Genomic DNA, 12288 nt, shown 5'->3' with positions numbered 1-12288 from the left:
GGCCTCTTAGCCATTTGGGGTAGCCTTCCAGCCATTTTGGGTGGCCTTCCAGCCCTTTGAGGTGGCTTTCCAGCCCTTTGAGGTGGCTTTCCAAACATTTGGGATGGCCTCACAGCCATTTGGGGCGGCCTCTCACCTTTCCCCAGCATCCACCATCACCCTGTGCTGTGGAGCCGGCTGGTTCCCCAAGGCCCAGAGAAGGAGTTTCCCCTCAAGCTGCTGCAGTGGGTTGGTACCACAGTGCTCCTGGTTTTTTTGGGGCAAGATGTTGTGCTGAACTCCTGCCTCACCAGCTTGTCACCTCACACCAGAGCAGAGACACCTTGGACAAGCTGGCCAAGGTCCCCAGGAGGACATTGGCACCGTTGGCTGCACAAGGCCTACTCGGCCTCACGCAGCTCCCACCTCGGCATGCGCTGGGATGTGGGATATCCTAAGGGTGGGAGATGATGGATGAGGACAGGACCTGGGAGACGCTTTGTGCTGGGAGGAAAAGGCACAGGATGGTGGCAGGAAGGAGCCTGTGCGGTTTGTGACATCACCAGAGCGGCCCTGCAGCGACACTGGAAGGATGGGGGGGCGAACGTTCCATGGCACTCAAACAGCACACAGGGGCATGAGGAGCCCACTGTGAGCGAGGGGCTGGTGATGCGACTGCAGTGAGGGGGCTGGAGCACAGCCACCATGGATGAGAATAGATATCCTTTTTCTCTGCTGCCTTCTCCTCCTCCTCTCTCCTCCCTGCCCTGTGACAGCTGCCATTGGGATCCCCCGACGTGTCTCTTTCCCCTCAGGCCTGGAGCTGGCCTGGGCACGCAGGAGGGTGGCAGGGATGGCCTGGGGCAGCCAGCCCCATCAGCCAGGGCCGGTTGATAAGGTTTTGGTGGGCACAGTGCTGAGGGGCACTCATTCCTTGGTGTTTCTTGGCATTTCCCACCGTTCCTTGCTGCTGCTGAGTCCCCTCGGCCCCCCAACATTTCCCTCCTGTCACTGCACCCCTTTCTGCACCCTGAGCACCCCTGGTCTCCTTCACACCCTCCCTTCGGCCCTTCTGGTCGCTGCCCTCCGAGTCTCTCCGAGAGCAGAAATCTCTTCTTGAACACCTCGAGGCCTGCTGCATTCTCACAGAGATGTTCTAGGGTATGAAAAAAAGAAAGCACAGTCTTAGGTTTAACAAAATTAAACTTCTCCGCCTCATCCCCCCCATGAATGGGCAATTTCATGGGCCAGAATCTTCCTTAACCTCACGTCTCATACATGGTTTTGGAGTCTCATTCGGAATGATTTCCAGACTGGGAATATTGATTTAGAGGGTTGTATGAGGCTGCTTGAAAAAATGCAAATAAATTTTGATGACGATCATTTAAAACATATTTTCAAGGTAAGGTGTGTGTACACTAAGCAATTAACAGTTTAGAAGTTCAGTTACACACATCATACTTTTGCTGATATTTTTCAAGTTAATTTTTTGGGAAATGTATTTTGTGCTAGGGTGATGTGCAAAATCAACAAAGAATTTTCCTCCTCCAGGTCTTTTGTTTCTGTGTAAAATATATAACCCAGGGCTTGCATTTGAATCACAATCATTTAGATTGGAAAATACCTCTAAGATCACTGAGTCCAACCATTAATACATTGAAAAGTCCACCTCTAAACCTTGTCCCTAAGCACCACATCTACAGGTCTTTTAAATACTTTCAAGGAATGGTGACTCAGACACTTCCCTGGACAGCCTGTTCCAATGCTTGACAACACTTTCAGTGAAGAAGTTTTTCCTAATAGCCAGCCTAAACCATCCCTGGCACAACTTGAGTCCACTTCTGCTTGTCCTATTGCTTGGTGCTTGGAGAAGAAACTGACATCCACATAACTCTGTCTTTTTTACCACAACAAATTAGTGTCAGATGGAAAACACATCAATCTTGATTCCCAGGGATTTTTTTTTGTAGCATGACCACACTTGAGAAAACTTGAGGCATTCTGGTTTCATCCTATTCAGCTTCTTCTGTGATCAAGCTAATGAGCAGAGATGTGAGCCATGAGAGCAACTTCCTCAAAATCCTCTTGCCAGGAGGACAACACGGACTTGTCTGAGCTGCTCAGGCTTTAGATCCAGCACACATTCATTCCATTCTCCTCTATATACCTCTCCTGTATTTAAGAGGTATGCCTGAATGGATGGGACTTGCACTCTAACCCCCACGGAAAGGATTTGGCCTTGAGATGTGTCTGAGAGATTTCCATGAAGGTTACATGATATAGCTAGAAACCAGACTTAATAAGTTACTTTAGTGTGGACAAGAAAACTACTACCAAGCAGATCTTGTCCCAGTGAGCAAATGCTGCAAAACTGTGTGCCTTTGCACATACTGGGTCCTGATTTGGCAGAGGAGAATTAACTATGGCAAGTCACAAACTTTTAGGTCATGAGAAGGAAGGCACTAAGTTTTCCTCATCCTGTGTTCCTCCCTCATTGTTGTCAAGGCCAGGTAGAACCAGCAGCATGAGCTCAGCCCTGGCTAGAGAGGCTTCCTGTGGTTTTTGAAGTTGCAAGGAGGTATTTGCCAACCTAGAGAACTTCTTGAGGACTTGAAAGTACTTCTCATTGTTTCCTCTATCTTCCCCCTACTTTGGTTTCTGACAGGAATTTGGGAGTGATGGTCAGCTGTGGGTAGAGAAAAGAAGAATTATTTGAGGGAAGTGACCTGCAAAGAACAAGTCTGATCTAGTTGTATTTAACACCCTATTATACCCAATAGCCTGATCTAGTTATTTATAGCAGTACTGATAGGTGTTCTTTGCTATTTCACAAAGATTTACAGGTATTCAGTAGTTTGGGGGGCTCAAATATTTAATCAGTGTAATAACATGTAAAAATTCAAAGCATTCTGGAAGGGAATCTTACTGACATGGTTGTGAGTAACTACACATCAGCAGTTAATATAATGGTTATACATAGCAAAATATATTTTATAGAAAACTAATTTTAAGGAATAATCCGCTTTTATCTTGTCCATTCTCTTTGAGTTTATTTTACTGTGATACTCTTTTGAGCAATATCAAAATTATGAACACTGGGTTTTAAGGAATAATAAATTTTCATACAAATTCTCTCAAGGCTCTTTGTCTCTTCTTTTTCTGAACAGCAAAGATTTGATGTGCATTAATAAAAATAGGAATGACAGAAATCTACCCCCAAAAGTTGTAAGAATATCTTTTTATAGTGACATGATTTTTATCACTTTAATTTGGAGAGCTGTCTTGTGTAGTATTATTCCTTGTATTTCATCAAAAGGCAACTAAAATAGAAACTTTAATTTTTTGCCCAGCTCCTCTTTGTGCCAGTAACTAAGTGAACATCTTCCAAGTCCTGATAGATTGTTTATTTCCAAAATAATTTGGTATTCTCTTTTCCTGCTTAATGGTTATGAGCAAATTTGCTGTATTGTTAAGAACATTAAAAATTGGATTGAGGATATCAACCTTACATGGGGAATTTCTCAGCAGTAATGAAATGTCTATAATTAGCATTTGTACTTGCTAGTGATTTCTGTTAAAAATCATTACTCTCAAAGTACATACTGAAGTACTGATTTGTAAGATTTTTTCACTAGAACTCCTCATGAAATTTAATTTTGTACTTGTTTTAGTTAACTAATATATTTTTACTCCTATTGTTGTACTTGTTCAGGTACAGTAGGAAGTGTACTGTGTAGGAAGGAACTGGCAGTGGATCATTAAATTTTAGGTTTTATGGTATGGCTTCAAAACCAATCTAATTTAGCAGTAATCCAAAATCTTGATCAAAGAGCAGCCAGAACTCAAGTAAGCAATTTCCTGTTTATAGACACTTTTGTGGAAGCCAACCCAGCCCTTGTAAGTGCCATGTTTTGGATGCTGGAACTTGGCCTCTTTGGCAGTTTCTGTTTAAGAAACCAACAGTTAGGAATTTTCATCAGTTTACAGTTATGATCACTGAGACAGTGGATTGCCATTTGTTTGTGATTTTTGTGAGTAATTTTGTCAGCAGATTTCTCTTAATTTGGCAACTTTTAAGAATAATTCAGGCTAAAATGTTAGAAACATTTATATTTTGTAGCAGTTACTTATTTTAAGTAGAGAATTTTAAAGGACAAATTGAATTGTTAAACCTGAGAAAAACACAAAAGGTAGAAATGGTAAAAAAATATTATTCTACTCAAATTCTTTTGGCCTTTTAACTTTTCTTTTGGCTTTTATGCTGAAACACTGAAATTAATTACTATGCTAACATTTTGTAAGCTCTATGAAAACAACCTTACAATTCAAGAATTCTGAAAGTGTGAATAATTAATCTAAGTTAAACATTCTGGCTTGTTAAGAATAGAACATGATGTCATAGGTTATTATAAAATATCGTCTTCAAATTTTAATACTGTTTCTTATTTTAAGTGTTAAAAGGCTTGTGTCTCTTGATAATTTAGTCATCCTTATTTCATTTTTAAGAGTACTGGTTGATGTTTTTGTATGCAAATTGCACTGACAGTATCTACAATATGGTATAAATAGCTGTTGGAGAGGTATTATACCAAATATATTTTTCCACTTGATAAGTTTTATGCTGCACATTTATTTTAATGCACACTATTTTAGAGATTTTCTACAATGTGTTTTAATATCAAAAATGCATTACATCTAAATTTATTGTACTTATTTAGATGCTAATTATGTCATATGGTCCATTTTACTTTATATAAAATATTTGTAGCACACAAAGTGTGATCTAAAAGTTGAAGAGTGTAATCTGATTGTAGTCACTGTTGCCTGAGGATTCTTCTATGATTCTCACTCCTATGGGCAGTTATAAAAAAATGTTTGGTGCACAACTTTGCAGATATGCATGTTGCTTTATTGATTTTTTTTAAAAATTATTTTGTTGCTTTTTTCCTCAGAAAACCATTGACAAACAGTCAGGAGATATGATTAGCATGGATGACTTCAAAGCAATTTATCGAGCTCTAGTTCACAGACCTGAATTTGAAGAACTATTCAAGGCTTACTCAACAGATGGCAACATTCTACCTAATGGCCAGCTCCTGAAATTTCTTGCAAAAGAACAATTTCAAACTGAAGCTAATGAAACAACTGCCTTAGAAATTATTATGAAGTATGAACCCATTGATGAAGGTATGCACAGTTAAATTATTTGATATCTAGCTCTGATTTATTGTACTTCTCTCAATGACTGTGTTTTGCAAAACCTTATATCTTTATTTATTTGAAAGCATGCCTTTTCATCTATTAATTATTTTTTTCTTCCTGTGTTTTAATTAATTTTCATGATGCCCTCCTTTCTCTGCTCTCCCCTTTTTTTCTGTCATTTTAAAATCTTTTTTTTGTAGTCCTTCTATAATTCTGTCCTTCAGCTGATTACAAACCATTTCAATTTGTTTTTCTTAAGGTTCTTATCTGCCATTGCTCTTTTCTGCTCGTTACACTGTCTTGTCTCCCTGGAGTCATTTAGTGATAATGCAAGGCCTCAGACAAGACTTTGATGTCCCTCTGACTTCCTTGCAGAAGCACTGTGTAAGATTTTCAGAGGTGCCTGGTCACCCTTTCTGAATCATGAGATGAAGAGGGGTTCATAAATCTCTAACATGCTCTTCACCTATTTAAAGATGCCCCAAGTTGGGATGTAACACTTCTGCTGAGCTTCACTGATTTCAGCTCGTGGCAAAACCTTCCACTGAGTTATGAAAAGGATATAGCTGCGTTTTGTTGCAAGATGTTGTTTTGTTCAGTGGAATGTGTTTAATTCTTTAGTTTCCTTGGTTCCCAGTCTTTGAAAATGGGTGGAATTGATAACTGGTTAAGAAAGAAAAAAAAAATACCAGGAGAAAATATTTCTTCTGGGATAAAATCCTGGGGGTTTCTATGCTGACCTGTGGTAGAAGAAGAAAATGGAAAATGTCATTTTTTCAATGAGAAACAGAAGAACATTTGGTGTTTCACTAAGAGGCATTTACTGTCCAGTAATAGCTGCAAAACACGTGACTCCTTATGCCTTTACTCTTTGAGGTTGCTTTTTAAATTAGACTGTACTTTACTGAACATATTCTACTCTTTCAGAGGAACTAATGTTTACTAATTGTACAAATTACCAGTTTAAAAGGTTCCTTTTATTTTGTGTTACCTGTTTTGATGGGAAAGTTAAAAGCTATAGCACAGTTAAACGACGAAAAATCTTCAGTCCATTGGAAAATACCTTTGTATATATTAACTGATGTTTCTATATGTCTAATTTGATGTCTGGTTTAAATTTCAGATGCTGAGCCAAATTCTTGTTTGTTTCTTCACCTGTGATAAATTTGTTTGTCTCGTAATTGGAAGTAATCTTGCTGCACAAAATAATCTCTGTATTGTTCATGCTCCTTTGAGTGAATTGAAACTCCCACTCCAATATATTTATTGAAAAGTTCCAGTTATGATTGACATGAGAGATGATTCATATGGTATTGTGATAGACCATTTTGTGCAACTGTCATTCTGAATTTGCTACAGAACATTCTTCATCAGGATGATCTGTTGGACTCATCTGTCACCCTTGCCCTGTGCTTTACAGAGAGGGAAAAGGGCAGCTTTTGACACTTGATTGGCAGGTTTGCTAATAGTAATGACCATTCTCTCATCAATGTGATAGTTCTGGTATGTCAAGATTAAAACAATTAAGATGAAAACAATGACTACATTTTACATATAAATGAAATAAATCCGTTTATGGCATTTAGCGCATCCCTAACATTTATGCAGAGAGATTTCCAAATATATTGGGACAAGTAACTTTGAATTTACTCTCTGTGGGTACTGTAGCTAGTTCAGGAATGAATTACATTTTCATTTGTATTGTACAACTTAAATGCCTAACGTCAAAATGCTACACTAACAGATTTTTTCACGTGTGTGCTAAAAGCTTGCATTTTTGGCAGAAAGAGCCATTTCTATGGAACTGATCACAAAATATGAATATGTGATTCACACCTGACAGTTGTGTCTTACAAACACCCAAATTTCAGTTCTGTTCTTCTCAAGCATCCCATTATCTGCCCATTTTACTATTAGCTATGAATAGAAGCCTTGACTCATTAAATGTGATTATAGAAAACATGCCAACAAAATGCATTTTTTTTAAGCTTGGTATATATGTATTTAAAAAAAATACTTCTCATTTACATGGATAGGATTAGAGGCACAGTGAGGATAAGAAGGTGCATCCCATTATTATTTATAATGTAGTGCCATTCAAAGTTTCTATTCCTGCCTATTTTACTGCTAGGCAATACAAAAACAGGGCGAAAATGCAATTGCATTGCTGTCTTGAAAAAACAGCTTGCTTTGTAAATAACAATATAAGCCTGGTGCATCTGTCAGATAAGGACTTTGAGTAATCCAGAATGTATTTGTGAAGCAAAATACCATTTTCAGTTTATTCCTAGTGTACACAGTCCTGAGGTTTTTTTTGTACATGTGTGTGCGAGACAGAGCAGGATGTAGAGCATAAAGTTGCAGAAGAGAGCATTTGATCCCATTGGCCAATGTGAATCAAACTTAATAAAATAGATATCTCTGCCAAATTCCTACAGGTTTCATAAAAAATCATGTGAAGCAAGAAAGATGGCTTAAAAATCTCAACAAAGACAATGGCTGTGGCTGGATTTGTGAGACACAATAGTTCAGATGTATGAAAGGGTGTGTGAATATGCAGTCTCAGGGAAAATTTTCAAAAGAAGGTGATTATGAGATATAAACCCTTAGGAAACTGAACTGGACTGTTCAGATAGATACTTTATTCGAGTATGCACCAGTTATAGGTGTGAGTAAGGTAGAAAAAAGCCTCCTAGAATGTAAACTCAGAGTAGAAAAGGAATAACTGTATTTTTACTTTAGTCAAGGAAGTACTTCTATCTTTACTGTTCCCTTAGAGCATGAATGTTTCATTCTGATGTAAAGTAGTCAAATTTCATAGTGTGAAATTCCATCTGATGATATTTCTGCCTGACTTCTAACAATGATTGAAAACTTCCTCCTTCCAGTACAGCAGAGGAACACCCTGGTCTCTGATTGCAAGTATTTCTCATGAGTCCCCCCCTAAAATTCCCAGCAAACATGTCTGTACCCCCTTCACTATCTCTGGGGGCCAAGTAATGTAGACATTTAATTACTAATTCCATGAGTCCCCCCCTAAAATTCCCAGCAAACATGTCTGTACCCCCTTCACTATCTCTGGGGGCCAATTTAATTTCTGATTTAGCTCTTAGGAAACAAAGAGCACACACATACATTTAAAACCATGGGAAACACCTTTCTCCCCATTTTCTAGTCTCAAATTCAGTTCAGGCTCTTCTCTTGCCCACTGCCCAGCCTCTGTTTCAGTCCAGAGAGGCTGCAGGTTGTACTCACACCCTCCAGGAGGAAACAAGTCTTGCAGGAGGCCAGTGCAGGGTGATTTCTTACTTGTTTTCTCTGCTTCACTGTAGGTACTCTACAGGCCTTCAGGGCAGCAAACATCTTATGAAAGTTTCCATTTTTTTCTTTCCAAAAAGGAATAAAAATACTTTTAAAGGAGTTCCAAGATAATTAAGAAAGCAGAATGTAATAAACACTGAAAATAATGTATAATGTAATCAGAGTCTTTCAAATACTCAGGTTATATTCATAATTCCTCTCTGATGAGACAGTATTTGTATATATGGCAGAGCTGGAGTTTACCTCAACAGGAGGAATGAGAAAAATATTTTTTTTGTTAAATCAGATTTAAAAAAAACCCCAAATAATACAAAATAATATTGCTGATAAAATGAATTCCACACTATCCAAAAGAGGAGGGCAAGAAAAAAATCACTGAACTTCATGAACAAAAACAATCAACAAGAAGACAGAAATCTTTTCTTGCCTTCCCTTTCTACAAGGAATGGATATGTGTGTGTACAACAACTACTGCTAAAAGGTCCTAATGGAAAAAAAGACTGAGGCTCCTCTGGGGGAGCAATGTAAGGCCTTGATGAAAGTCTTCACTGTGGAATAGTTATGGAGATGAATTCCCATTTCCTTTAATGGAGAAGCAGAAAATGTCTGTAAATGGTCAGAAAATAGTGTGGCTGGGCTATTCCTCAGAAATGCAAGGGCCTGTAATAAGCTCTGGAAAAATACAAAGATTTTTAGTCTGTTGATTTGAGGTACGAGCTGAATGTTTTATTGAAGTCCATGAGCTTACCTATTGACTAACAAAACAATGCTAGATGTTCATTTTTGGGAGATTACGCTCATCGTCATATTTGCATAAGCATTAATTTCTCTTGAGAATATTATATTGCAGTTAACTTTTGTCAATGACAAGAAAAGCCAGGAAAACATTATAAATAATTCAGAAAAAAAGAAAGACTTTGAAAAGCCAGTATTTTTCACTAATTTAACAAATAAATGCAGTAAAGGTAAGAATTATTACAAAATAAAAAATGCACACACACACACCCACACAAATAGTTACTAGCTCTACTTGTAATTGTTCAGAGAAATACACAGACCATGAAAAATAAATTAATCAGAAATGAAATCCAGACAGTTCATGTAATTCATTATAGGCAAAGCATACAGGATGAGTGTATTATGTTTTAAATAACATAAAAAAATATTCAAAATTATTTTTAAAGATCCAGAAAGTAGAAACTGAATCCAATTGTTACAAGTATAGAACAATATAACACGTGCATGTGGATAAATCTAAGTCAAGATACTAAATAACATACTCTTTTCAAGAGTCATCGGTGACAAGAAGTCATCCTGCAAATCTCTTAGTTAAAAGACCAAAGAAATTTGTCTGTAATATTATTAACCTGAGTAAGATCTCAGTGAAAACTATGGATGAAACAGGGTAGGACCTTCTTAAATGATGTAATCAGGTCAGTGAAGACAGGTTGACAAATCCAAGTTCTTAGAAAATTGACTGTAGCAAGCTTGGCTAATACAAGTCAAAGGTTACTTTTGAAAATAGGGGGCAAATGAATGATGAATTGAAAGACTGGAAGAGATCAAATGTAAGATCTATTTTAGAAAGGGAACACCCAAGCAACTAGACACTGTGAGTTACTAGAAAAAAAATGGAGCAAATAATAAATATGTAAACCCTTCTAAGATGGTAAAGGTGAGTAGCAGTTTGTCAGCACATTCCATGAAGAAATAGTATCCTGTTTTCTCCTATGAAAGATTGACAACACTGGTGGAGAGCAGAAAAATGAAAATGATCAGAAATCTGAAACAGAAAGATGCCCTGGCTTGGACTGTTTTTGTGGAAAGCAGTGGAATGAGGGAAGTGAGAGAGCAGTTTTCATCAGTGAAAGAGTGGAAAAATAAGAGAGAAATAATACCAAACAGAACAAATATTTTGGACAGCAAGAAAGTTTCAGGGTAAACTTCTGTTTCCTAATTATAGAAAATTTCCTGACAATAAGGTTATTTAGCTGTTGAAATGGTTTTACTGGGTTGTCTGTGGATTCTTGATCAATGGAAGTATGGAAGAATAATTTCAGAAATACTTCTGGTAGGAATAATAGTGGTGGGGTGAATGTATGTTTGATGTCTGAATGGCCTTCTGTTTTTCTTTATCATTGTAAAACATTACAAGTTTTCTAGTTCAAAGACCTGTGTAATTGAGAAATAATTATTTTCTGTAAATTCTCATTCAGGTGTAAAAGTTTCACTCTGTCACACCCCAAAGATTGAAAAATAGCAATTCTAACCTGTATGTTCTGATTCTTACAGCTGTAGTAAGAATTACCAGGGCAGAAAAGGGGGTTTTCCTGCAGGTATTTCCAGCCCTCAAGTTTGTATGCATTGACTTCTAAGTTATTGTTAGTATAAAATAATCTCGCATTATTTACTGCTTGTTCATTTCTGGCCTGCTATGGTGACAATAAAGTTATTTTAGAGTAAGAACTGGGCAAAATTCCTCATTCATTCAAACTATGTTTTGAAGCAAAGCTGACTTTTGAGATTATATCATTTGCAAAATGACTGCATTTGAAACATGACTTTGGGAGCATTAACTGCCAGTGTAATGACTCTGTTTGCCATTAAATCAGTCATAACCAGAACAAATGGGATGACTATCACTGGGATGGACTCAATTAGTTCATTTTATTTTAAATGCAGTAGTGAATAAGCTTGATTGCAATTCATCTGTGTGGGCAGTTATTTCTTTTGTTAAGATGCTGTTTAAATTTTAAATACTTCTAAACATGATTTGATCAATATTTATTTAGAATTTTCCACCTCTGGGGGAGGTCTTTGGTGCTAGTTTCTGCAAGATTATATTGATAATTTCTGTCTGACTTTTTTGAGAACAATCCTGGTTCTCTTAAAAGAGACGATTCTTTTAGTGCGTTGCCTAGCATGTTACTGTCCAAAGTAAACAACAAATATTTTACTTTATATTTAATCAGGACTGCTGAAAACTCTTCTTACTGCTGTCCATAGAAGAATAAAAGTGTCAAAACACATTTATTTCCTCTCAGAAGTTTGAACCACAGCAATTCAGCTCCAGAGTCACGTGTATCTGATTTTTGAGTTATTTATACATTTGTTATGAATTTTAAAATTGCAGGAAAATGTTGTTCTGTACAACTTTTAGCAGTGTTCAGAATTGGCTATTAAAAATTTCAGAAAGTACATAGATACAACCATCAGAGTGTCTTCATGGCAGAGATGTTTTTTCTTTTGTTTTTGTCCAGTGAGGAAGAAAAGGCAGCTGTCATTTGAAGGATTTGTAAGGTACCTGAACTCAGATGAATGTTCAATATTTAAAAGCCAGCACAAGAGCGTCTATCAAGACATGACCAAGCCATTGTGTGACTATTTTATTTCATCTTCTCACAACACCTACTTGATAGCTGACCAACTAATGGGACCCAGTCATTTATGGGGATATACCAGGTATTTAGACATTGTTTTTTAATATTTTAAACATTCTTTGGCTTTTTTGAAATGAATACTAAGTCACATACAATCCTACTTGGCAGTAAGGGACAAAGCCATCAAAGATACAAGCTGAAAATGTGAGAGTGGTATTTTATGTAGTGTGCACACTTTTCAATATATTTGCCAAACCATCTGTTCATAGTCTGGAAACAATTTATTTTTTTAGCTTACATCTCAGAAAGTCAACCTTGCAGCAAATGAAATCTATAGTATGGTGTACAGTACACGATTAAATCAGTTTTTAATCTCAACACACCGTGCAAAAATAAATAACTCCCT

At 37.2% G+C, this 12288-nt stretch overlaps 1 protein-coding gene across 1 annotated transcript in view; it reads left to right on the top strand.

The window, feature by feature from the left end:
* The first annotated feature begins 610 nt into the window (after positions 1-610).
* The window catches only part of PLCZ1 (phospholipase C zeta 1), a 44338-nt gene continuing 32660 nt past the window's right edge, over positions 611-12288 (top strand). The window contains exons 1-4 of the mRNA XM_041484501.1: positions 611-698; positions 1258-1381; positions 4932-5166; positions 11763-11964. Of these exons, the coding sequence (XP_041340435.1) occupies positions 685-698; positions 1258-1381; positions 4932-5166; positions 11763-11964 (575 nt within the window). The 5' untranslated portion in view covers positions 611-684. The remainder of the gene's footprint in view (positions 699-1257; positions 1382-4931; positions 5167-11762; positions 11965-12288) is intronic.

Source organism: Pyrgilauda ruficollis, unplaced genomic scaffold (assembly GCF_017590135.1).
Source record: "Pyrgilauda ruficollis isolate IOZ18807 unplaced genomic scaffold, ASM1759013v1 scaffold66, whole genome shotgun sequence".
NCBI lineage: Eukaryota > Metazoa > Chordata > Aves > Passeriformes > Passeridae > Pyrgilauda > Pyrgilauda ruficollis.
Note: the sequence above shows the minus strand (reverse complement) of the source record. Positions and strands in the feature narration are given on the sequence as shown.